The following is a 27,828-nucleotide window of genomic DNA, read 5'->3' on the forward strand; positions in this document are numbered from 1 at the left end:
ATTTTTTTTGTTTAGGCCAGTATTTCTGTATCTTGTTGAACATGATACAGGCTACAGGCATATCAAAAGAATATTCCAGAGTGGCGTCACTGACAGTTTGAATATATTCAGCAATATTCTAACCTTGTCTCTGGACCACTCAGGAACATTCAACACCTCTTGGAAAGCCATTCTGGTGTGTCTTTAGAATTCAAATGTGTGTAATTGTCCCGCTAAAAAATCAAACTCTATTCCAGGGTTAGGTTGCGGCAGGTTTTCCTCAACTTTTTACCTGGTTTTTGCTCCTTTAATGTTTCAAGTTGTTATTGTCACATGCACTGGTACAGTGAAATGTATTTCTTGCTTGCACTTTCCCAACAGTGCAGTAGTACTATTTAAAGTCCTTAGTGATTTGGAGACCGACGAAGTCGAAGCTCTTAGGGCCATGCACACACCCCCGTGTTGAGGGTCAGCATGGCGGAGGAAATGTTGCCTACCCTCACCACCTGGGGGCGCCCCGTCAGGAAGTCCAGGATCCAGTTGCAGAGGGAGGTGTTTAGTCCCAGGGTCCTTAGCTTAGTGATGAGCTTTGAGGGCACTATGGTGTTGAACGCTGAGCTGTTGTCAATGAACAGCATTCTCACATTAGGTGTTCCTGTCATCTAGGTGGGTGAGGGCAGTGTGGAGTGCAATTGAGATTGCGTCATCTATGGATCTGTTGGGGCGGTATGCAAATTGGAGTGGGTCTAAGCCTAGGGTGTCTGGGATGATGGAGTTGATCTGTTCCATACCAGCCTTTCAAAGCACTTCATGATTACAGATATGAGTGCTACAGGGCTGTATTCATTGTGGCAGGTAGCCTAAGAGTTCTTGGGAACAGGCAGGATGGTGGCCAGTTTGAGACATGGGGATTACAGACTGGGACAAGGAAATTGACCGTGAGTATGCCTGCCAGATTTTGGCCTGCTTTAAAAACTTTACTCACGTCTGCCTCAGTCAGATCACCCAGTTCCCTGGGTCAGCGAAGGCCCTCGTGCATGGCTCTGTTTTTGTCAAAGCATGCATGAAATGCATTGAGTTTGTCTGGTAGAGAGGCATCGTTGGGAAGATCACGGCTGGGTCTTCCTTTGGACAGTAGCCCCTGCCACCTGCGTCGGAGCCTGTGTAATAGGATTCCACCTTGTTCTTATATTGTCATAATGCTTGTTTGATGACTCTGTGGAGGTTGTAGAGGGACTTCTTGTACTTGTTTGTGTCCTCAGCCGTAGCCTCGGGGTTGGCTGGGATAGCCCTTTGTGCGGTAGCCCAGTCCTTCAGTTTAGTGCCAACTTCAGTCCAAATACAGGGCTTTTGATTGGGGAAGCAGCGAACCTTCACTGTGGGGACAAACTTGGCGACGCATTTCCTATTTCTTTTGATCTTGACAAACTCCCCAGTCCCTGCTGGTGACAAGCATACCCATAACATGATGCTGCCACCACAATACTTGAAAATACAAATGACACTATTTGACCAATCAGGACCTGAATATGACTGCACGTCAAATAAAAATTTAACACGTTCATACATTTTTTACGTAGTTATTACACATTGATTACACTACCACTCGTATTTCATGTCACAACGATTCATTGATACGTATGCTATGATGCTGGTAAAGTTGTCTAATGCACCTACCGTGCTGGTCATAAAAAAAGCTTGCTAGCTCATGGATGCAAACAATGTTCTTCCCCAAAAACATAGCAAAACGACACAATCTGTTTCAGTAGCTATAGTTAGCTAGGTAACTATGTAGCTAGGTGTCATCATCTAAAATAACCCTCATAAGACAGTTCTTCTTTGATTAATGGTGGTCGGACCCATCTGTGACGCTAGCCACAATAGTGGACTTTGCGGTTAGCCTTCAAAATAAAAGTATGGCATAATTCTACTATTTGTATTCATTTGCATCACTGTCAATGACGTACTGTTATTTTGAAGGCAAACCGCAAATTCCACTATTGTGCCTAATCCATATTGTGGCTATTTTCCCAACACATAACCCGATCTGGTTGAGCCTCACTAGCCAGATGAAGCTAGCTGGCTGCTTATAACATTAGCTTTGGGCAACAGGGTTAAGTAGCTGGCTAGCTATTTATTTTCATGAAGTTCAGTTTCAATAGGAGAGCAACAAGTGGCAACCTAGCTAATACTTACTCACAAGGATTCCTAAATCAATGCTAAGAATAATGAAAATGACTGCAGTTTCTACTGCTCATTTGTTTTCAGGCTGGTTGTATTGGTGCTAACTAGGTACCAAGCTAAAGCTAGCTACCCCAGAAGTTGCAGGCAAACAAATTATGCTTTATTACCAACGCGGAATTGTAAACACATCGTTCGTAGCCAGTGTTTGCTTGTTTGCAGACTTTTATGTATAGCTTTGACAGTGCTACTGTATCTTTTTTGACACGCAAAGACCCAAACGGCGTTCCATAGTATGTATGTCGTGAAGCTAATAGCAGTGACGCTATTACTGTGTAACTCCAGTAGGGCAACATCTGAAAAATAGAGCACTTGGTTGTGTGTACCGGTGTTCAACCAGTCGGCGAAAGCCAACATCACCCACGACAGAGAACAGTTGATTGTGAAGGGCAATGAATGACATTATCTTGGCATTAATGGATTTCACTTTTTGAGTTGTCTCGCTGAAATTTTCTTACTCTTTCAAATGACTGCTCGATCCACACAGCAGACATTGTGGGCTAGGTTAGGAATGCTGTGTTGCATGTGTAGCACAACATTTTACGTGGCATCATTATATCATGTACCAACGTTGTTTAGGTATGCACGGTAGCTTTGAATTCGGTTTTTAACATCGGCATTAAACTAGACATCGGGCCGATTCCGATATGTTCACCGCTATATTGTGCATCCCTAATACTAACCTCCGTCTCTATCTCTCCTCCAGACTTCAACAATAACACAGACGGGTATGACGGTGACACAGCAGAGGATCGTAAGAGTCAGGACGGTTCAGAGACCATGCCCTTCATAGATGAGTCCCCCACCATGTCCCCGAGCCTGTGTGCCCGTGGCCCCGATGGAGAGGCCATCTCCCCCGTCCCCCCAGAGGGTCTGCTGCCCAGGGTGAGTCACACACTGGAGGACAGGACCGTATTGTAGAGGTTGCTGGGGCAGAGGTTTCCGTTTACTCCTCACAGATTCAGTGCTTTTCCTCTCAGCACTTCCTATTCCTAACATTGTGACTACTTCCTGCAGGCGGATCTCTTCAGGCCTGTGTAATTAGCAGTAATTAACACTAGAGTTCTATCTTCATGGTAACACTACAGGTGCTGCATTCATGCACAGCCTCTGTCACATGTCAGAACTCAGCACAGAAGCAACCCCATATAATATGGTAGCTTTGCTATCAGTTTAGTATGTAACCTGTATGACAAAGGGACAAGAAATAGCTTAGCTTTAGCTTGCTAAATGGTAATGACTGTCTGAATGGTTATACACTAACCCAGCAGTATGGAATACCATAAACTCTCTCAATGAGTAGGGGCCAAGGGGTACCATACTAGTGTCAGTGGTGGTAGTAGTGACAGTAGGTGTGTGTGTGTGTGTGTGCGTGTATCATTATCTACACACAGACCCTCTCTGCAAGGACAGAGCTGACCCAGTCCTGACCCTTATCTTCCACACAGGCCACTGGCTGACTGAAAGGTCAAATGGATGCCAAAAGGTTATGGAAAATTGCTGATGCTTGGTGTGGTTTTTAGTGTTACTCCCCACTGTAGTGTGAACAAGGAGACCTGCTTTTATTCAGACAACAGTGTCAGTTGTTCCAACAGAGTAGCCAGCAATCATCTCTCTCCTACATCATTATGTGACCCTAGGGTTTCTTCTTTTACTATGGTACAGTCCACTGATACATCTCCATCTCCACCTGTTGTTGGGAGACAGACAGACCACCAACAGACCTGCTGTAACACCTGCAATGGGCTTACACAGCCAATAGACCTGCTGGAACTTCTGCAATGGGCTTACACAGCCAATAGACCTGCTGGAACTTCTGCAATGGGCTTACACAGCCAATAGACATGCTGGAACTTCTGCAATGGGCTTACACAGCCAATAGACCTGCTGTAACTTCTGCAATGGGCTTACACAGCCAATAGACCTGCTGGAACTTCTGCAATGGGCTTACACAGCCAATAGACCTGCTGGAACTTCTGCAATGGGCTTACACAGCCAATAGACATGCTGGAACTTCTGCAATGGGCTTACACAGCCAATAGACCTGCTGTAACTTCTGCAATGGGCTTACACAGCCAATAGACATGCTGGAACTTCTGCAATGGGCTTACACAGCCAATAGACCTGCTGGAACTTCTGCAATGGGCTTACACAGCCAATAGACCTGCTGGAACTTCTGCAATGGGCTTACACAGCCAATAGACCTGCTGGAACTTCTGCAATGGGCTTACACAGCCAATAGACCTGCTGGAACTTCTGCAATGGGCTTACACAGCCAATAGACCTGCTGGAACTTCTGCAATGGGCTTACACAGCCAATAGACCTGCAAACGTAGAGGTCTTCTCTCTGACCCTACCCAAATAAATACATTTTTTAAATATGGACACCCGGTTCAAACGGACCCAAGGACAACCAAACCCGGCCCCATATAGACCCGGTCGGCTCCACATCCGGTCTGATCAGAGTGAGGGAAACGGCAGAAAAAAAGAACTAAATGCTTCGTTATTATCTGAAGCTGTAATGTACGCACCGAAGGAGAGCTGAACGGAGCATGCAGCAGTCACACTGTGTGGGCGCCTGAGTGTAGGCGAAGGGTGCAATTGTGGCCCACAATTCAGCGCTTTCCTGCATGTGGACATTCTTGCATCTGCAGGAACCCCTCTTTATGCTTCTAATTTCTGAGCTAGGACTCGGTAGGACTCGGTACACAGGCGGGAGGCACTCCAGAACAGTAGGTGGTGGTAATGCACGATAACGTCGGATGCCAACCGTCAAACTCCACAGAAGACGACTCGGGCACTGCTTTGCTGCAGTTGTGTTATTGATGGCGAGGGCAGGTATTTGGCAGGCGTTCGCGAAGGATACTGGATGCTAGCTAGGACTCCGGTACACAGTAGGCGGGATAGGTAGCTAGCACACCGGTACACCGTGTGCTTTGCCCCAGCCTGTTGGGCACTGTTTTCCCGCAGTTGTGTTAATGACGGCGAAGGCAGGTCTTCGGCAGGCGGGAATGCCTGCTTCTGCAATTCGGGTTGTTCCTGCATCACACACTATTGGAGTGGCGCGAGGTGATACTGCTTACTTTTTATTTGTTTATTTCACTTTTGTTTACCTATTTCACTTGCTTTGGCAATGTAAACATATATTTCTCATGCCAATAAAGCCCTTTGAATTCAATTGGTAGAAAGACCGCAGCAACCAAGCCGACTCGCACTAGTTACTAACTTCTAGCTGCCAAAGCTAGGTCATTTATCATCTGATCTGAATACATAGTACCTGTTTGACTGCGTCAAAAAACCAAAAGAGAAGCTTTAAGGTTCTCCTTCCATCAACCACCATCCCTTTCTCCCATTGGTCGGATGATCAGCATGTTGACCACTGACTGGTTGGCTTGCAGAGCTCTGAGGAAAGGGGAAACACTCAAACCCACATCGAAACCTTTTTCCATGACTTGCAGGAAGCCATTTCCATATTTTGAAGGGTGAGGAAGACTGGTTGCTGGTGTATTTGAGTTTCACATCCAGTTTCTTTATTCATGTAATATCCTCAATTAATTTGATATAGAATGTAATGTGGCTCTACACTTGAGGCATGGTCAATAGAGGTGAAAACAAGCCATGTGGTTCCATTATTTGCATGTTACATATTTGCAGAACTTAAAAAGCTATAAATGCTTATCTCTTGTGAAATGCAGGTTGAAAGTTTGAGCTTCTGAAATTGTAAATACAGAACCTGTAGAAGTGTGTGATTTGACCATAGTTGTATTTTGCTGTGGGTGTGTCAGGTCATCTATGTCTAACAGGGTAATATAGTACTTTGACTAGATCTTTTCATGGACACTATTTGAGGCCCTCTCCAAGGAGCCTTAAGGGAGGACTGTGTATTGCTACTGAACAGAGGGATGTCCTCTCCACAGGCCTGACACACATTTGCTGGACCTCACAGGGAGCATGGGTATTTTAGGGGAAAACTGTTGTTGTCCATGCATTTTCATTTGTCTTGTACTGTACGCTTTGTATGTGGTGATGTTTCTTTGGTCACAAAGCCATTATGTCATTCTACTCTGTGGTTGTGCAGAAACCTGTATCTATTCAGGAAACTACATCTGGAAAGCACCTAGAACAGAGTTCACTCATTTCAGAGAAGAGGTACATTGAGATCCAGAGAGTGGAAGAGTGGGAGAGCCAGATGGGAGAGCGAGCGGGCGGGCGGGCGAGCCAGACGGGAGAGCGGGCGGGCGGGCGAGCCAGACGGGAGAGGTCCTGGGGCTCTGTTCACAAACAGAGCCCCAGGAAAACAACACAATTAGACCCAACCATATCATGAGAAAACAAAAAGATAATTACGTGACACATTGGAAAGAATTAACAAAAAAACAGAGCAAACTAGAATGCTATTTGTCCCTAAACAGAGAGTACACCGTGGCAGAATACCTGACCACTGTGACTGACCCAAATATAAGGAAAGCTTTGACTATGTACAGACTCAGTGAGCATAGCCTTGCTATTGAGAAAGGCCGCCGTAGGCAGACCTGGCTCTCAAGAGAAGACGGGCTATGTGCATGCTTCCAACAAAATGAGGTGTAAACTGAGCTGCACTTCCTAACTTCCTGCCAAATGTATGACCATATTAGAGACACATATTTCCCTCAGATTACACAGATCCACAAATAATGAAAACAAACCCCATTTTGATAAACTCCCATATCTACAGGATGAAATACCACAGTTTGCCATCACAGCAGCAAGATTTGGGACCTTGTTGCCACAAGAAAAGGGTAACCAGTGAAGAACAAACACCATTGTAAATACAACCCATATTTATGTTTATTTTCCCTTTTGTACTTTCACTATTTGCACATCGTTACAACACTGTATATAGACATAATGACATTTGAAATGTCTTTATTCTTTTGGAACTTCTGAGTGTAATGTTTACTGTTCATTTGTATTGTTTATTTCACTTTAGTTTATTATCTACTTCACTTGCTTTGGCAACGTTAACATGTGTTTCCATGCCAATAAAGCCCTTAAATTGAATTGAATTGAGAGGGAGCGACAGAGGGAGGGCGAGAGACCTGTTGCCACAATATTAGGATTAGTTTTTTATAATTTTTTTATTTAGCCATTTAACTAGGCAGGTCAGTTAAGAACAAATTCTTATTAACAATGACATCCTACCCCGGCCAAACCTGGACAACGCTGGGCCAGTTGTGCACCGCCCTACGGACTCCCAATCACGGACGGTTGTGTTTACATGTTTTATTGTTTATTTCACTTTTGTTTATCTATTTCCCTTGCTTTGTCAGTGTAAACATACGTTTCCCATGCCAATAAAGCCCCGTAAATGAAATTGAAATTGAATTGAGTGGCAGAGGCAGAGAGAGAGGAGTGTATACCCTGTGAGGAAGTAGAGGCAGAACAGTGACACGCCACGAAGACTGAGAGGGAGGGGTGCAGGTAGGCGGGGCTATCGCCCTGCTCATGTCTGTGTGTGTTACGAGGTGTGTGTGTGTGTGTGTGTGTGTGTGCTGCACACAACACCAGGAACAGCTGAATGAGGTGGAGCTCCGGCTAAAGACTCTGGCTCTCAACAGAAAGATAAGAAACAAGAAGAAAATAAAAAGACAGAGGGAAAAAGAGCGAGAGAACAGCAGAAGGTTGAGTATTTCAAGCAGGGCTGAGGAGGGTTGTGGGCCCAGAAGGAAGGAAGGACTAGACTGGCTTGCTGCACTGGAGGAAGGCCTGCGCTGCCTGGGCAGGCCCAGGGACGCCTGAAGAAGGAAGGGAGAGAACAAAAGAGTGAGAAAGAGAGGCATTAGGCCCTGTGAGGAGGACCATGGAGGAAGAGGTGTTGTGTTACTTAGACAAAGTGCTGGAAGATGAGGATGTGTTTGAGTGTGGAGACATGGACGTGGAGAGTCCACTAACACCAGGAGACATGCTGTTAACTCCTGTCCACAGGCAGTTCAGGGTGAGTCCACAATGGCATCCTATCCCTTATATAGTGTACTACTTTTGACCAGATGGGGCTTGACCACATAGGGGTTTGGCCAAAAGTAACAACATAGAGTTTTGGCTAAATCTGCCATTGCAGATTTGTCCTCAGCCTACCACTGCCCCTCTACAGGAAGGGAAACAGGATTTGACAGGGAAGAAACTGCCAACGCACCACTGCTTGCTCAGTCAGACAGGCTTGGTCTGTACTGTGTGCCTGGCTAAAAATAACAGTGAAAAGTATTATTGGTGTCTTTTCACAATGTTAAGAGCAAATTCTTATTTACAATGACGGCCTGGCGCTGTGTATGTATACCTCTGCTGTGTGTGTGTGTGTGTGTGTGTGTGTGTGTGTGTGTGAGAGACAGGGTTGTGAGTGTGTGAGAGACAGGGTTGTGAGTGTGTGTGAGACAGGGTTGTGAGTGTGTGTGAGACAGGGTTGTGAGTGTGTGTGAGACAGGGTTGTGAGTGTGTGTGAGACAGGGTTGTGAGTGTGTGTGAGACAGGGTTGTGAGTGTGTGTGAGACAGGGTTGTGAGTGTGTGTGTGACGGGGGGGGGGGGGGGTGTGTGTGTGACGGGGGGGGTGTGTGTGGTGTGTGTGTGTGTGACGGTGGGTGTGTGACGGGGGGGTGTGACAGGGTTGTGTGTGTGTGTGACAGGGTCGTGTGTGTGACAGGGTCGTGTGTGTGTGTGTGTGTGACAGGGTCGTGTGTGTGTGTGTGTGAGACAGGGTCGTGTGTGTGTGTGTGTGAGACAGGGTCGTGTGTGTGTGTGTGAGACAGGGTCGTGTGTGTGTGTGTGAGACAGGGTCGTGTGTGTGTGTGTGAGACAGGGTCGTGTGTGTGTGTGTGACAGGGTCGTGTGTGTGACAGGGTCGTGTGTGTGTGTGTGTGTGTGTGTGTGACAGGGTCGTGTGTGTGTGTGACAGGGTCGTGTGTGTGTGTGACAGGGTCGTGTGTGTGTGTGACAGGGTCGTGTGTGTGTGTGACAGGGTCGTGTGTGTGTGTGACAGGGTCGTGTGTGTGTGTGTGATGGGGGGGGGTGTGTGTGTGTGTGTGTGTGTGTGTGTGACAGGGTTGTGTGTGTGTGTGACAGGGTTGGTTGTGTGTGTGTGTGTGAGACAGGGTTGTGTGTGTGACAGGGTTGTGTGTGTGTGTGTGTGACAGGGTTGTGTGTGTGACAGGGTTGTGTGTGAGACGGTTGTGTGTGACAGGGTTGTGTGTGACAGGGTTGTGTGTGTGTGTGTGTGTGTGTGTGTGTGTGTGTGAGACAGGGTTGTGTGTGTGAGACAGGGTTGTGTGTGTGTGTGAGACAGGGTTGTTTGTGAGACAGGGTTGTTTGTGAGACAGGGTTGTGTGTGTGTGTGACAGGGTTGTGTGTGTGTTGGCCAGAGAGCTCCTATTGAAACCTCAACGTGATGGGTGGTGACATGCTCTCTGAACCAGATTTACTCTCTGCCTGTCAAGTTCTATTTATCTCTGGAGAGAGCTGAGGAGAGGAGAGAGCTGAGGAGAGGAGAGAGCTGAGGAGAGGAGAGAGCTGAGGAGAGGAGAGAGCTGAGGAGAGGAGAGAGCTGAGGAGAGGAGAGAGCTGAGGAGAGGAGAGAGCTGAGGAGAGGAGAGGGCTGGGGAGGGGAGAGGGCTGGGGAGGATAAATGGAATGAGGGAAAGGGAGAACGAGCGAGAGGAAGTTAATGCTGTCAGAATGAAACGGTGACGTCCGTCATGCTGACGTGTGTGTGTGTGTGTGTGTTCCTACAGGTTGAGGTGGACTGATTAAGGCATCCTCAGCTGCGTTAGCTCCAGTGACTGAGTCAAAGCTTTAAGACCTGGCTGGGAACACAACACTGACATAAGTAGCCCTCTGTAGTTCCCCCCTGTCTTCTCTCAACCAGCTGTGACATGTTTACCTGTAATGTGGGAAACACTCCATTACACCACAACTTCACATGGGGCCTGGGAATTTCAGAAGTCTACTGACTGTCTCTCTGTCTGTGTGTTGTCACATCTGCTGTCTGTCTGCAGAATAAAAACCCTAATTAATAGCCAACCTGTCAAACCGCCTCAGCGCTGTAAACTGCTGTAAACTGCTGTAAACTGCTGTAAATCCTGCCGTTACCACACTATTACTGTATGTTCTGTCTGTATCTGTTTCATTACATCCATTTAGTAAAGCATGGCCAGCTGAAACGGCACAGCATTTCCTAGACAGGATGCCCATGTCTTCTGTTTCCTTCAGCAGTGTGTTGGGCAACCTGTTGTAATGTCAGCCAGGGCTAATGCAGCAACAGGGTTTTGTTCTGCTTTACATCCAGGTTAGTCTCATTGAGATAATGTTACAACAGAGACCTGGTAGGACCTGGTAGGAGGGAAACCGTAAAGACAAGTACTGATGGTTGTCTGTGTTATGTTGGATGGCCACTACTAGCCAGTAAGACATCCTGCCCTTGACAGTGGAACCTCCCATGTCCCGTCACTGTGATGCCATTGGTTTTGGAAAGTGGGATCTGTGAGGTGATTGGGGTTAATATGGAGAGGTCACTGTACAGTGTCCACTCCTTAACCCTCCTTCCTGCCCTCGTCTTATCAGGCTCTGCTCAGCCTGCTGGCATCATGGGAAGGATCTGCTCCTGTTAATAATTCATCTATCTCCTGCTTTGTCTGCCCTTTGGTATCCTCCAGACAGCCACTTCCACTCATTCTATATACACACACACACACACACACACACACACACACACACACACACACACACAGTTCTGCCTCACATTCTCAGTAGAAAGCCTCTGCAACAGTTGTCAGATGGTATGAAAGGTTAGGATTTCCATATAGTCGATGATTTGTTTGTCTGTTTGATCTTCTACAGGCTGTTACACCTGTTTATAGCAGCTATATGTCAACCATGGTGAGTGTGGAAGCACTAAGACACATGAGACTACTTATCAGAGAGGGAGGATTATTTTGCGTGTTATCCTAGTTTGTGTGTTTGGTGGTGCAGTTGACCCGTGAGTCCTATGGGTAATGGTGAGAGAGACAGTTCACCAGAGGAGGCTCCTCAGAGGAGGGAGCTCTTCCAACTCAATTTAAATGTATTGCCACCGGGACCCACCGGCGTAACTGCATGATTGTAGCGGCTTTACTAATGTGTTTGTTCAGGTAGCTATGTTGACTGATGTGACAACGATGTAGGCTGTGTGTAGCGGTTAGCGGTCATGATATGAAGGTTTGGCATGGAAAGGTTTTTTCACCTGGTCACAGACAGCTGATGTGTTGTGCACTGAAGTCCACAAGCGAAGGGAAAAGGTGAGAGGAGGAGAGAGCATAGATGGATGAGAAATAATTCTATATTCAACGAGCTGTTTGTACGTGGCTGCTATGAAATGGATCTGTGTTTACTGTGATCAGGGGTGTATTCATAGCGCCGATTATGTTGGGGGGAAAAAATAAATAAATATATCTAAATGTTTCTAAAAAGGAAGCAAACGGGGACGAACATACCTGAATTTGTCCAATAGAAACTCTCGTTTGCAACTGTTGGACCAATGATTACACCCTAGATCAGCTAGATGCAGGGAAGAGTGTGCAAGGCGGTATTGAATATGTCATTTACTCTCTGTCACCTTGATTACTCAAAATTCACCCACGTTGTAAACTTTCATTCATAGGCTAGGTTGTAACAACCTGGTGATGGGTACAGGGAACATTTGAGTATCATGTGGTAGGCTGAACCTGTCGCTGTTACATTGAACTGGGGGATTTCTAATATGCATGACAATCATCCAATATCCTGTCATAGAAATAAGGCCATGCTGAGAAAGAAATGTAAGCTCATGTTGAACGGCGCAGACCCCCACAGCAGTACACTATAATAGTACATTCTACTACTGGACCCCGTTGGAGATGTAACAGATGTTAGGAGAACACAGTTGTTTTTCATATGGCTTCGTGGGAATACATTAGAATAATATCACGGGACTTCCCCCAAGACTGGAGTAACACAACAACTGTCCCTTTTTATGTAATCATGTTTCCCAAAGGGAAATAAACCCTTTTTGTCTTTCCAGACATTATTGGTATTACAATAGAGTATTTTATTCATAAATGCTATCTGACTGAGGGTTCTCCTTTCACACAAACTAGTATTCATACCAAACCCAGACTGCTTTTAAGGAACTAAATGGACAAAACGACATGAGCTCATTCTACCCTGAGAACAACATGAGTGGGAAGGAACTGGTTTATTGGTTAACATTTGTAATATTGGTTTGCATTGTCAGAACTGAGCCCTTTGAAAACACAAAAGCAGCTGTTTAGGGCTGTAACTGACATTGTGGTGTGTGTGTGGTTTTGAAAGACTCCCCTGGTCTGTGTTTTAAGGAGGACAGGGTGAGCTCCCCTGGTCTGTGTTTTAAGGAGGACAGGGTGAGCTCCCCTGGTCTGTGTTTTAAGGAGGACAGGGTGAGCTCCCCTGGTCTGTGTTTTAAGGAGGACAGCAGACAGGGTGAGCTCCCCTGGTCTGTGTTTTAAGGAGGACAGGGTGAGCTCCCCTGGTCTGTGTTTTAAGGAGGACAGGGTGAGCTCCCCTGGTCTGTGTTTTAAGGAGGACAGCAGACAGGGTGAGCTCCCCTGGTCCTACTTTAAGAAGGCGTGTCTCATCCTGCCCAGCTCCTTGTCCACACACTCTCTCTCCTTCTACCTCCTCCCTCACGGTCTTTCAGGGCCAAAACAAACACCTCCACTTGGAGTCGACTGCCCTATGCCTGCCAGTGCCCATGACTCATTGCGGGAGGCGAGGGCACAAGAAAAATGGCCTCTCTTGTACAAATACAAACAGTAATGCAAGCTGCATACACAGTTCAGACACACCAAGTACAGCTTATTCCCTTCTAGACTTATTCTTTCCATCCTCTGAAACAGGCCCCACTCAGTGTTAGTGCACATGGCTGTGAGCTGGCTGCCTAGTGTTTACTATCAGAGTTGAGCAGCAGAGTTAACCATATTCCTCCACCATGCCCTGCCATCACCGTTTTCACATACTGTATATAGTATTATGTATGACTGACATCCTTCTCTCTCTCCCTCTCTCTCTCTCCTGTCTCTGTCGCTCGCTCTCTCGCTCTCTCGCTCGCTCTCTCTCTCGCTCTCTCGCTCTCTCTCCTGTCGCTCTCCTGTCGCTCTGCAGGGGGACATAGAGAAGGGTCTGGAGATGAAGAAACTGGTTCTCTCTGGCTTCCTGGCCAGTGAGGAGATCTACATCAACCAGCTGGAGGCTCTGCTACTGGTGACACACACACACACACACTTCTTAATAGTGCTGTCTGTATGGGACAGTACTGGACAGCATTAGCCCCTCAGGCCAGTGGCTCCAATTAGAGCCGTATCGGAGACTGGGTTTCCAAAAGCACTATGTGTTTTCTAGAAGCCCAGGACTTATCTCTGGGAGTGCTATTAGTGGTTAGGGGTCAGTCACATTTAGAACAGGACAAGGCCAAGCGTTTCCCGAGCCAGAAAATTACAATGACTGTGCAACTGCAGCATGATGCAACTGCAGCGTGATGTCACATCCTGTCTCTGTCTGCAGGAATGTATGTTCAAAGTGCAGCATTCTTACATCGCATCATGAGCAACATCATGTCATTAAGCACTGAACAAGGTCCAATATCCAGTTTTTCAGAATGGTTTTAAAGACCACAACCTCCTCATCCTCCCGTAGAGCCTGGTTCCTCCCAGCTGTAAACCTAGTGCTAATCTTCCTGCAGTGCTAGGGTTGAGGCTGATTGACACGTGTGTGTTTGTCCTAAAAAAGTCCAGTGGGCCCAGACGGTCTGGGTCCGTTTCCTGGTTGAGAGGTGATGGTAATGAATGGTGGTTATGTTGATCTGGTTTGGTCCTCCACCAGCGCTGCTCTGCTCAGACAGACACTCTGCTGTCCGGCTCTGTCTCAATGAAAACAAAGCCATCCGGCTTCGTCCTGCCGAGGTGGTGTTACCTACCTGAACACCGCATAAGCCTGTGAATAACTCATGGTTATGTCAATGGGTCAAAACAAGTGTATTTCGGCCAGAGCATCATCATTTGTGAAGCTAATGTACTCTAAGCTTATTCATCCTTTTTGAATAGTGATGCTATTTTTATGCCACTGATTTTCAACCTGGCCTGGTGATGTGATTATGTTTTGATTGGAGGGAAGAGATGGATGATTCCAGGCTTATCAAGTCCAGATAAGAGTTCAGAGAGCTGTGATCTCACTGTGGTACATAAGGCTCACAGACGGTTTTTACCAACCTTTTTGGATGTTTTTTCCGGTCTGTAATCGTGGTCTGTTCAGAGCGGTCCTGTGTTCTCCAGTCTTTAGTCACGCTGCAGCACCCTAATGTCAAGAAAGGACTACACTGTTGACCACTGCCCAGGATAATGATTGTTTATCTGCTGACCACTGCCCAGGATATTGATTGTTTATCTGCTGACCACTGCCCAGGATAATGATTGTTTATCTGCTGACCACTGCCCAGGATAATGATTGTTTATCTGCTGATCACTGCCCAGGATAATGATTGTTTATCTGCTGACCACTGCCCAGGATAATGTTTATCTGCTGACCACTGCCCAAGATAATGATTATCTGCTGACCACTGCCCAGGATAATGATTATCTGCTGACCACTGCCCAGGATAATGATTATCTGCTGACCACTGCCCAGGATAATGATTATCTGCTGACCACTGCCCAGGATAATGATTATCTGCTGACCACTGCCCAGGATAATGATTATCTGCAGACCACTGCCCAGGATAATGATTGTTTATCTGTTGAAAGTGTCAGTGCTTGTTTACAGACGTAGTTAATATACACTGCTCAAAAAAATAAAGGGAACACTTAAACAACACAATGTAACTCCAAGTCAATCACACTTCTGTGAAATCAAACTGTCCACTTAGGAACCAACACTGATTGACAATAAATGTCACATGCTGTTGTGCAAATGGAATAGACAACAGGTGGAAATTATAGGCAGTTAGCAAGACACCCCCAATAAAGGAGTGGTTCTGCAGGTGGGGACCACAGACCACTTCTCAGTTCCTATGCTTCCTGGCTGATGTTTTGGTCACTTTTGAATGCTGGCGGTGCTTTCACGCTAGTGGTAGCATGAGACGGAGTCTACAACCCACACAAGTGGCTCAGGTAGTGCAGCTCATCCAGGATGGCAAATCAATGCGAGCTGTGGCAAGAAGGTTTGCTGTGTCTGTCAGCGCAGTGTCCAGAGCATGGAACCGCTACCAGGAGACAGGCCAGTACATCAGGAGATGTGGAGGAGGCAGTAGGAGGGCAACAACCCAGCAGCAGGACCGCTACCGCCGCCTTTGTGCAAGGAGGAGCAGGAGGAGCACTGCCAGAGCCCTGCAAAATGACCTCCAGCAGGCCACAAATGTGCATGTGTCTGCTCAAACGGTCAGAAACAGACTCCATGAGGGTGGTATGAGGGCCCGACGTCCACAGGTGGGGGTTGTGCTTACAGCCCAACACCGTGCAGGACGTTTGGCATTTGCCAGAGAACACCAAGATTGGCAAATTCACCACTGGCGCCCTGTGCTCTTCACAGATGAAAGAAGGTTCACACTGAGCATGTGACAGACGTGACAGAGTCTGGAGACGCCGTGGAGAACGTTCTGCTGCCTGCAACATCCTCCAGCATGACCGGTTTGGCGGTGGGTCAGTCATGGTGTAGGGTGGCATTTCTTTGGGGGGCCGCACACCCCTCCATGTGCTCGCCAGAGGTAGCCTGACTGCCATTAGGTACCGAGATGAGATCCTCAGACCCCTTGTGAGACCATATGCTGGTGCGGTTGGCCCTGGCTTCCTCCTAATGCAAGACAATGCTAGACCTCATGTGGCTGGAGTGTGTCAGCAGTTCCTGCAAGAGGAAGGCATTGATGCTATGGACTGGCCCGCCCGTTCCCCAGACCTGAATCCAATTGAGCACATCTGGGACATCATGTCTCGCTCCATCCACCAACGCCACGTTGCACCACAGACTGTCCAGGAGTTGGCGGATGCTTTAGTCCAGGTCTGGGAGGAGATCCCTCAGGAGACCATCCCCCACCTCATCAGGAGCATACCCAGGCGTTGTAGGGAGGTCATACAGGCACGTGGAGGCCACACACACTACTGAGCCTCATTTTGACTTGTTTTAAGGACATTACATCAAAGTTGGATCAGCCTGTAGTGTGGTTTTCCACTTTAATTTTGAGTGTGACTCCAAATCCAGACCTCCATGGGTTGATAAATTGGATTTCCATTGATTATTTTTGTGTGATTTTGTTGTCAGCCCATTCAACTATGTAAAGAAAAAAGTATTTAATAAGATTAGTTCATTCATTCAGATCTAGGATGTGTTATTTTAGTGTTCCCTTTGTTTTTTTGAGCAGTATATATTAACTATCTTCTGAATGTGTGTGTGCGCAGCCCATGCGCCCCCTGAAGGCGACAGCCACCTCGTCCCAGCCGGTGCTGAGCATACAGCAGGTAGAGACCATCTTCTATAAGATCCAGGACATCTTTGAGATCCACAAGGAGTTCTACGATGCCCTCCTCCCTCACATACAACAGTGGGATGAGAAGGTCGCAGTCGGACACCTCTTCAAGAAACTGGTAAGACTGGCAATCAATCAATCAAATCAACCTATCAATCTATCAACTCATTATCAAGCCTTTCATTTAGTGAATTAGGTGTGTCGGACTGCGTGCAGACAGGCAGCCCAATTCTGTCATCTTTTTCCCGCTCATTGGTCTTTTGACCAATCACATCAGATCTTTTCACATGAGCTTTTTTTCAGATCTGATTGGTCAAAGGACCAATTAGTGAAAAAAAGATCAGAATTGGGCTGCCTGTCTAAATGCAGGTTGTAATACAAACCTGCACCCCGTGAGTCCCAAGTAGGATGAAGAACAGGAAGTTGGAGGACAACCTAGTCTAGTTCCAATAAAATCCCTGTTTTCAGTGACTATTCACCTTGTTGCAGTAAATTGAAGCACAAGTAGATATGGTGGTATCATCAAACTCTGCTTCTGTTCAATCTACAGTCTATACCCCTCTAGGATAAACATTCAATTAGACCAGGTTCTGCCTTGCCATTAGTCCCTAGTCTGCTCCTACTCTCCTCTTTTCTCTCTTCTCCTCCTCTTCTCTCCTTTTTTCTCTTCGTCTCTCCTATTCGCTTCTCTCTCTCAGGGGCCGTTGTTCTCTGTTGATGATGAAGGGGATCTGCAGCTGTCCTTTTAAACCCTTTCAAACTGCTGTACACATGCTGGTACACATGAGCGTGTTGGTGCATGATTTCACAGGTTTGAATGTTCATGTACTGTAGAGTTTTGACTTGACTCAATTAAGTTTTGTGTCCCTCCCTCCACTCTTTCTCTCCCTCTTCCTCTCCCTATGTCCCTCTCTCCTGTCTTTTCTTTCTCTCCCTCTTCCTCTCCCTATGTCCCTCTCTCCTGTCTTTTCTTTCTCTTCCTCTTCCTATGTCCCTCCTGTCTTTTCTTTCTCTCCCTCTTCCTATGTCCCTCCTGTCTTTTCTTTCTCTTCCTCTCCCTATGTCCCTCCTGTCTTTTCTTTCTCTTCCTCTCCCTATGTCCCTCCTGTCTTTTCTTTCTCTCCCTCTTCCTCTCCCTATGTCCCTCCTGTCTTTTCTTTCTCTTCCTCTCCCTATGTCCCTCCTGTCTTTTCTTTCTCTTCCTCTCCCTATGTCCCTCCTGTCTTTTCTTTCTCTTCCTCTCCCTATGTCCCTCCTGTCTTTTCTTTCTCTTCCTCTCCCTATGTCCCTCCTGTCTTTTCTTTCTCTTCCTCTCCCTATGTCCCTCCTATCTTTTCTTTCTCTTCCTCTCCCTATGTCCCTCCTGTCTTTTCTTTCTCTTCCTCTCCCTATGTCCCTCCTGTCTTTTCTTTCTCTTCCTCTCCCTATGTCCCTCCTGTCTTTTCTTTCTCTTCCTCTCCCTATGTCCCTCCTGTCTTTTCTTTCTCTTCCTCTCCCTATGTCCCTCCTGTCTTTTCTTTCTCTTCCTCTCCCTATGTCCCTCCTGTCTTTTCTTTCTCTTCCTCTCCCTATGTCCCTCCTGTCTTTTCTTTCTCTTCCTCTCCCTATGTCCCTCCTGTCTTTTCTTTCTCTTCCTCTCCCTATGTCCCTCCTGTCTTTTCTTTCTCTTCCTCTCCCTATGTCCCTCCTATCTTTTCTTTCTCTTCCTCTCCCTATGTCCCTCCTATCTTTTCTTTCTCTTCCTCTCCCTATGTCCCTCCTGTCTTTTCTTTCTCTTCCTCTCCCTATGTCCCTCCTGTCTTTTCTTTCTCTTCCTCTCCCTATGTCCCTCCTGTCTTTTCTTTCTCTCCCTCTTCCTCTCCCTATGTCCCTCCTGTCTTTTCTTTCTCTCCCTCTTCCTCTCCCTATGTCCCTCCTGTCTTTTCTTTCTCTCCCTCTTCCTCTCCCTATGTCCCTCCTGTCTTTTCTTTCTCTTCCTCTCTCCTATGTCCCTCTCTCCTGTCTTTTCTTTCTCTCCCTCTGCTTCTCTCTGTCTGTGTGTAAGCAGACAGTGTAGTATCAGTGAGTGTTAATGGTATGTAATATCTCACATTAGGCCCAGTCTCTTTCCTGCATTACTCTGCTCATTAATCCCCACAGTGTGGATAGGGTGGGGCCGTTTCATCTGATTCGGGTTAGCAGTGTTCTGTGCCTCATAAGGAAGGTCTGTAAAGGAGTTAGGGCTCCTGGTGATACAACACCACTCTGTGACAGAGCAGACTGATGTGATTCACAGTTAGTAGGGTGTTCTGTGCCTTTGTGACTGTGTAATGTTTTGTCAGAAGCAACGTTTTAATCTCTATTTTAAATTGGATTAAATAATTTGTAATGTGCATTATACTTAACCTAATCATACAGTTACGTAACTCATTTAGTACATATGTTAGTGGAAGACATTAAGCAGAAGAAGTGTACACACACATTTTGTTACATTTTACAATATGACTAATGTATTAAATTGTTTTTTTCCCCTCATCAGTCTACACACAATACCCCATAATGACAAAGTAAAAACAGGTTTTTAGGAAAAAAGATCACATTTACGTAAGTATTCAGACACTTTACTCAGTGCTTTGTTGAATCACCTTTGGCAGTGATTAGAGCATTGTCTTCTTGGGTATGACGCTACAAGCTTGGTACAGATGTATTTGGGGGTTTCTGCCATTCTGTTCTGCAGAGCCACTCCTGCTCTGTCAGGTTGGATGGGGAGAGTTGCTGAACAGCTTTTTTCAGGTCTCTCCGGAGAAGTCTGGGTTCTGGCTGGGCCACTCAAGGACATTCAGAGACAGTCTGAGGTCCTGAGTGCTCTGGAGCAGGTTTTCATCAAGGGTTCTCTGTACTTTGCTCCGTTCATATTTCCCTCGATCCTGACTAGTCTTCCGGTCCCTGCTTCTGAAAAACATCCCCACAGCCTGATGCTGCCACCACCATGCTTCACTGTAGGGATGGTGCCAGGTTTGAATACATTTGCAAAAATGTCTAAAACCCTGATCGCTTTGTCATTATGGGGTATTGTGTGTAGATTGCTGAGGATTTTAGATTTATTTAATACATTTTAAAATAAGGCTGTCAAGGGGTTCGAGTACTTTCCGAAGGCACTGTATATCATATAGGCACATTACGCCCGACAGAAAACATCAACGCCCGTAGATGTAGCTAGCTGTCGTGGTTCCTCCTTTAGAAGTTGAGAGCTTACACCGCGGGACTTGGAGGTACCCAGCATCACTGCTTCATTGCTCCAGACCACCACAAGGGGGAGTTAGAGCACTCATTATGCATTTGGGTCACAAGGTTTTTATATGACCAATCATATCGAGTGGTTCCAATGACGAATTTGACGCAAGCCACCTGTCCCTGGTGACTTTCTTCAGCAAAGATGGCTGACAAAACATTATGGTGGGAGCAAATGTAAGTAATTATAACGTCATAATGAGTCAAGCAAAAAATTTACAATTGAAGTTAAGTTACGAAAATCGCTATTTAGCTCGTTTTTTTTCAGTCATATCCAATACCAGGCGTATCAAACTCCATTCTTTGAATGATGCTGTGTCTGCATGTATGTATTACAATTATACACTTATACACTACTGGGACTTCAATGATTACACATTGTAACTATGCAATAGGCTAGAAACATTATTTAGGTAAAGGCTGATTTTGTAATTCATATATACAGAATAAAAAACAGTACATTCTGCCAGCACGCCCACAAGCGAGCCACTCAGGCGGAGAATGACCCGTGGAAGAGAGCGAGGAACGAGATGGGAGTAACAATCCAGGCTATTTGCTCTGAGACTGGCATAATAATGTAATGAAACAAGCAGGGAGCAGGTTTCGAACCCTCAACATTCTAGCCCGAAGTCCAACATGCTATCGACTGTGCCCAAATGTATTAATTGTGGTTGGTGCAGATTGTGGCTAAAACACTTTGTTAATGGGAATCTTTAACGTGGAAAGGGGAAAAGGTATTATTATTAGTTTTTCACAAGCGTAGCAGGATGGTCTATTAGCTGAACAGTAGACTATTCAACCTTTACTAAAGAATTGTCTAATAGCCCAGCTTGGTGTGAACCCCCCCCCCCCCCCAACAACTCCAGTCACCCAAGTCATAGACTGTTCTCTCTGCTATCGCACGGCAAGCGGTACTGGAGAGCCAAGTCTAGGTCCAAAACGCTCCTTAACAGCTTCTACCCATAAAACATAAGACTGCTGAACAAGTAATCAAATGGCCACCCAGACTATTTACAATGACACCCCCCCATTTGTTTTTTCACTGCTGCTACGCGCTCTCCATTATCTATGCATAGTCACTTTACCCCTACCTACATCTACAAATTACCTGGACTAACCTGCACCTCCACACATTGTCTCGGTACCATTACCCCCTGTATATAGCCTCGTTATTGTTATTCTGTTTTTATTTTATTTAGTAAATATTTTCTTCGATCTATTTCTTGAACTGTATTGTTGGTAAGGGAAAACCCCCCTAATTTGGACAAAATAACATGGGAATATATTGGCATAGCACGAATCATACACACGATTGTAAATACCACCGAAAGCGGTCCATCTCCGGGCCAATCATATGGCAATTTTCCGATGGCAATTGCCAATTGTTACACCCCAAATTTCCTTTAGATGGCGAGCGCGCTCCACCGTGGTTTTTCATACAGCAAATGATACCCAAGTCTACACCCAAAGGTCAGATTTTGATAATATGATATTTTTTTTGAAAACTTATCAACCCTTAAAAAAGTGGTTTCTGGACCGTTTTTCGAATTTTTTTCGATTGTTATGTCAATTACACATGTATAAGAGCTGTATGAACATGCTTATGACGTTTTTTTATTGACGTCGTTTTCTGGGTTGCTTTTGCTTGTGCACAAGGCATATGTTTTGTGCATTTTGAATATGATTTCATAGGAAAAAAGTGACATTTTTCTTTTCATTTTTTTTGCAATGCTTTTTTTTGTGTCATATGAAAGTATTGAATGTGCCAAATCACAGCAAATATCCAATAGATGGCTAGAGCTCTCCGCAGTGAATTTTCATATTGCAAATGTAACACAATTCAAGACCCAAGAGTCAAATTTTGAAAAAATGACATATTTTTTGAAAACTTTTCAACCCCTTAAAAAGTGGTTTCTGGACCGTTTTTCGATTTTTTTTTGATTGTTATGTGAATTACACATGTATAAGAGCTGTATGAACATGCTAATGACGTTTTTTATTGACATAATTTTTTGGGTTGTTTTTGCTTGTGCATAAGGCATATGTTTTGTGCATTTGGAATATGATTTCATAGGAAGTCAAAAGCGACATATTTGCTTGTGCATAAGGCATATGATTTGTGCATTTGGAATATGATTTCATAGGAAGTCAAAAGTGACATATTTTGTTCTTTTTTTTGTCAAATGCCATTAGAAATGTGCAAATGAAATGTCCAATTCTTTTTTTTGTCAATTATACGTGTATGAAAGTATTGAAGGTGCCAAATCAGGATGTTTGTCCGTTTGCCATGTACGATCATAGGAAGTCGGTTTCCAAACCCAAAAGTCAGTGAACCATAGTCCAAATGGCATTTATACTGCCCAAATGATATATAGCCCTATGTTAAGCCATGAATCAATGCAGACAGTCTACTTGTCATGTATGATGAGGGAGAAGTGGGACTCTGTTGCTTTAAACATTTTTAACGAATTTGACATGCTCAGAATGCATAATTGACTGGCCCAATGATCTCGGGATGGCCGTGCAGTGACTGTGGTTCCTCTCCATCGCTCGTTGTGTTGATTTCATCATGTCAACTTTGGTGATATTTTTTGCTGTTGAATCATTTTGCAAATGCGCGTTACGTTTGCAATATGATTCAATGGGCATTTAGCATCACGAATTTAGGCATGCTCAAAAATACTGCAGAAATGCATAATTGACTGTACCGATGATCTCGGTATGGCCGGACAGTGACTGTGGTTCCTCTCCATGGCTCTATGGTGACATGAGAGAAGTGGGACTGTCGTTTTTTAGCGTATTTTTTGAAAAATGTCCAAAATGACTAGGGGCGCCCCATATTGGATGGGCACTGATGGAAGGTGCTCCCTACCCAACCGTGGACCCCTTGCACCCCCCTAAAGGCATTTAAAACCCTTAGAAAAAATTCATCCTGGTAACCCATTTCGGGTCACCATGTGCACGGATGCGCATTTGCAAAATGTTTCAATGGGCCTCAACATCACGAATTTGGCATGCTCACAAACACTGCAGAAATGCATAATTGACTGTCCCATTTCATCATGTCAACTTTGGTGATATTTATTGCTGTTGAATCATATTGCAAACGCGCGTTACGTTTGCAATATTGCGCGTTACGTTTGCAATATGATTCATCATGTCAACTTTGGTGATATTTTTTGCTGTTGAATCATATTGCAAATGCACGTTACATTTGCAATATTGCGCGATACGTTTGCAATATGATTCAATGGGCATTTAGCATCACGAATTTATGCATGCTCAAAAATACTGCAGAAATGCATAATTGACTGGCCCGATGAACTCGGGATGGCCGGGCAGTGACTGTGGTTCCTCTCCATTGCTCGTCACCCAGCAGTCAGCGTCCATCAGTCAATTAGATGTCATTCTGACACCAAACTGATACCATCTGACACCAAATCCACTTTTTCCAACTCGTATAGAAGCCAACTATCACATATGTCAGAGAAGGCCCATAATTCACAGTGCTTTCAATTTTAACCATAAAAAAACCATAAAACACATAGTTACGTTATAGCTGCGGGTCCAGCTCTGACAATATGTGTAGGCCTATGTGAGGCGACCCCGAATCCCAAGTTTCGGCTCGATAGGTCATTCGGTGCCCGAGCAATGGCCTTAATTGGTGCTGAAAATCCACTTTTTCAGGGCATTACTACGGGGTCCCTGAATGAGCTATCGGACAGAGACATTGGGGTCTGTCTCTATGGGCCGAGGCGGTTTCAATGCACCTAGTCTTGCGACTCTGGGACATTTCTACATGTCGCCATGTCCGTGATATTCAAAATGAATTGAACATATTGCAAATGCACGAGGCGGTTTCTCGGTCTGAGAACCTTCTAGAGCCACATAAATCACCGTGCACTATCGACTTGAGCTGTAGAACAGGTTTCTAAAATTTCGGAGCTCTAGGTCTGACGGTTCTTGAATCGTTTGAACGAAAATAACTATTGAAGGCGGTATAAGCTTCTAAGCCCCACACTATGTCCCTATGGACAAATTGTGTGTGTGTGTTTTTAGTTTTTTTTGCAAAAAAGAATAGACACACGTTGTCTTTGGGGTAGGCATAGACAGAATCCTGAATATGAAGTCTCTACCTTAAGAATTGACTGAATGACAGATGGTTGAGTTGCGTGATTTTCACTATGTGCAGGTTAAATGACAATAGCTCTTGGCTGTTTTTAACCTCTCTAGGCTAGGCGGGACGAATTCGTCCCACCTACGTAACAGCCACTGCTATCCAGTGGCGCGATTTTCAAAACCTTAAAAATCCTATTACTTCAATTTCTCAAACATATGACTATTTTACAGCCATTTAAAGACAAGACACTCGTTAATCTAACCACACTGTCCGATTTCAAAAAGGCTTTACAACGAAAGCAAAACATTAGATTATGTCAGCAGAGTACCAAGCCAGAAATAATCAGACACCCATTTTTCAAGCCAGCATATAATGTCACCAAAACCCAGAAGACAGCTAAATGCAGCACTCACCTTTGATGATCTTCATCAGATGACAACCCTAGGACATTATGTTATACAATACATGCATGTTTTGTTCAATCAAGTTCATATTTATATAAAAAACCAGCTTTTTACATTAGCATGTGACGTTCAGAACTAGCAAACTTCCGGGGAATTCGCTAACATTTTACTAAATTACTCACGATAAACGTTCACAAAAAGCATAACAATTATTTTAAGAATTATAGATACAGACCTCCTCTATGCACTCGATATGTCCGATTTTAAAATAGCTTTTTGGTGAAAGCACATTTTGCAATATTCTAAGTACATAGCCCAGGCATCACGGGCTTGCTATTTAGACACCCGGCAAGTTTAGCACTCACCATAATCATATTTACTATTATAAAAATTTCATTACCTTTTGTTGTCTTCGTCAGAATACACACCCAGGACAGCTACTTCAATAACAAATGTTGGTTTGGTCCAAAATAATCCATCGTTATATCCGAATAGCGGCGTTTTGTTCGTGCGTTCCAGACACTATCCGAAATAGTAAAGAAGTGTCACGCGCTTGGCGCAATTCGTGACAATAAAATTCTAAGTATTCCATTACCGTACTTCGAAGCATGTCAACCGCTGTTTAAAATACATTTTTACGACATTTTTCTCGTAGAAAAGCGATAATATTCCGACAGGGAATCTCCTTTTCGGCAAACAGAGGAAAAAATCCCAAAGGCGGGGGCGGTCGGGGTCACGCGCATGAGCTAGTGTCTGTTGATGGGCCACTTGAGAAAGGCGATAATGTGTTTCAGCCTGGGGCTGGAATGACGACATTCTGTTTTTTTCCGGGCTCTGAGCGCCTATGGACGACGTGGGAAGTGTCACGTTAGAGCAGAGATCCTTAGTAAATGATAGAGATGGAAAAGAAGTTCAACAAATGGTCAGACAGGCCACTTCCTGTAAAGGAATCTCTCAGGTTTTGACCTGCCATTTGAGTTCTGTTATACTCACAGACACCATTCAAACAGTTTTAGAAAATTTAGGGTGTTTTCTATCCATATGTAATAAGTATATGCATATTCTAGTTACTGAGTAGGAGTGGTAACCAGATTAAATCGGGTATGTTTTTTATCCAGCCGTGTCAATGCTGCCCCCTAGCCCTAACAGGTTAACAACTTCCGGTTGTCACAGGAAGCTCTTGCTCCACACACGTTGTCTTTGGGGTAGACATAAACAGAATCCTGAATATGAATTCTCTACCTTAAGAATTGACTGAATGACAGATGGTTGAGTTGCGTGATTTTCACTATGTGCGTTTTATATGACAATTGCTCTAGGCTGTTTTTAACAACTTCCGGTTGTCACAGGAAGCTCTTGCTCCACACACGTTGTCTTTGGGGTACACATAAACAGAATCCTGAATATGAACTCTCTACCTTAAAAATTGACTGAATGACACATGGTTGAGGTGCGTGATTTTCACTATCTGCAGGTTGCTTATATGACAATAGCTCTAGGGTGATTGTAACAACTTCCGGTTGCTCCAGGAACCTTAGAATCGACACAGGTAGACCTCACAGTAGCCTGATGGATTGTTATAGAAGACAGGTTCATAAGGCATTCATAACCCACATAGACTTCAGGTTGAATTTAGGAGAATTGTCAATGTATTCCTATGGGGAGAGAAGTCATTGCACACTTTTTGATCTAAACACCTTCTTTTTACTGTGAAGGGTTAATGCCACAGGGTCAAGGTTAGGCTTGCACAGATCGGGAGGACCTCGGGAACGCTCCTGAGGTTGAATTGTGCTTCTAACCCTAACGGTTCTCTCACTGTCACCCAAAAGCACTTGACATATTGGTGCAGGCATCATTTTGGGCCTAGTTTTCTCACGGTCACTGCGCTCAGACCGAGCGAGCTACGGTCAAGCGGGGCGTCTCATTGAACTCGGCACAGCCTAGAGATAATGGTAATGCCATTGCAGGCTCTTTGTGTCTTTAAGCACCGCACTATGTCACTCCGTCCTTGCTGTGCGTGTGTGTGTGAGAGCTTTTCTTTGACATCTGATGGGATATATGACTGAATTACAGTTCATGAGGGTTGCCTAGTCACACATGAAGTTGTGGAAAGATCTGACCTTTTTAACCCTTCAAAACAGCCCCTATGACACCATTTTAAGGCACTTCTGGTTGACACAGGAATCTGAACGTTAGGCTCTTATAGAATATTGAGTTTTAGGTCTTTGTTAAGAACTGACTTATTTACAGAGGGTTGAACAAGTGTGTGTCGTTTCAGAAAATCACAGAAATCTCGCAGAGCTCCGAAACCCGCCTTAACGGACTCATCTGAACACGCTGCAACTGGATATGTAACTTTTTTGGAAAAAAAACCTCCTATTGTTGAATATCACCAATGTGTCATTGTACAATTTCTCTGAAATGAACATAGGTAAATGCATGGTTCCTTTTTTCCTGACACCGTAGGCTCATGTAGTTTGATGTGAAGCGGTCAAATCAGCACTCTATTTTCCTGTTTGACTTTCAATCCCAGAAAAATAGCCTTAACTCGAAAAGCGTCGAGGCCTCAACTCCATCCTGTTCGGGGCCAACTGCCCATAATGCCAAACCCACGCAGACCGAGTTTTGTCTTCGAATTCTTTTCCGTTTAGGAGAAAAAGCCGCGTCGTGATTGGTGATATATGTTACATTTGCAATATGATTCCGTTCGCCCTCCCGTGGAATAATCCGGGACTGCAAAAAAATGACCAAATGTTGAACATTTTATTAAACGGAAACGGAAGGTCCGAGAGACTCCGTTCGATGACTTCCTGGAAGATCCGGCCCCCGTGAGCGGCCCGACGCCATCCGCGGATTTTTCGGACGTAGTCGGACGTCTAGTAAGGGAGCGTACATTTGCAACATGCACTTTCTCACTAACCACACAGCTGGCGCACGAGAGTTCCCTTCATGTATGTAAGGGCTTGTAAGTAAGCATATACACCTGTTGTATTCGGCACTTACTCTTATTTTTCATCCAGATGCCATCTTACATCCTCCTCATCCTCTTCCTCTCTCCACTGTGTTAATATTGGGTCCTCTCCTCTGTGCTCCAGGCCAGCCAGCTGGGGGTGTACAAGGCCTTTGTTGACAACTACAAGACAGCGGTGGAGACAGCAGAGAAATGCAGACAGGCCAACACCCAGTTCCAGCAGATCTCTGAGGTAAGTGCTGGTCTCACACACACACACACACACACACACACACACCGATAGCTGTAAGTTACATCAGTTGTGAGTGCTGCAAT

At 45.1% G+C, this 27,828-nt stretch overlaps 1 protein-coding gene across 4 annotated transcripts in view; it reads left to right on the forward strand.

Moving 5' to 3' along the window:
• The window catches only part of abr (ABR activator of RhoGEF and GTPase), a 233,561-nt gene that overhangs the window by 87,121 nt on the left and 118,612 nt on the right, over positions 1-27,828 (forward strand). For all 4 annotated transcript variants that reach the window (XM_045717124.2, XM_045717125.2, XM_045717126.2 and 1 more), the window contains 4 exons: positions 2,927-3,105; positions 13,400-13,498; positions 16,681-16,866; positions 27,638-27,745. In XM_045717124.2, the coding sequence (XP_045573080.2) occupies positions 2,927-3,105; positions 13,400-13,498; positions 16,681-16,866; positions 27,638-27,745 (572 nt within the window). The remainder of the gene's footprint in view (positions 1-2,926; positions 3,106-13,399; positions 13,499-16,680; positions 16,867-27,637; positions 27,746-27,828) is intronic.

Source organism: Salmo salar, chromosome 04, assembly GCF_965601325.2.
Source record: "Salmo salar chromosome 04, fSalSal1, whole genome shotgun sequence".
Classification (NCBI taxonomy): domain Eukaryota; kingdom Metazoa; phylum Chordata; class Actinopteri; order Salmoniformes; family Salmonidae; genus Salmo; species Salmo salar.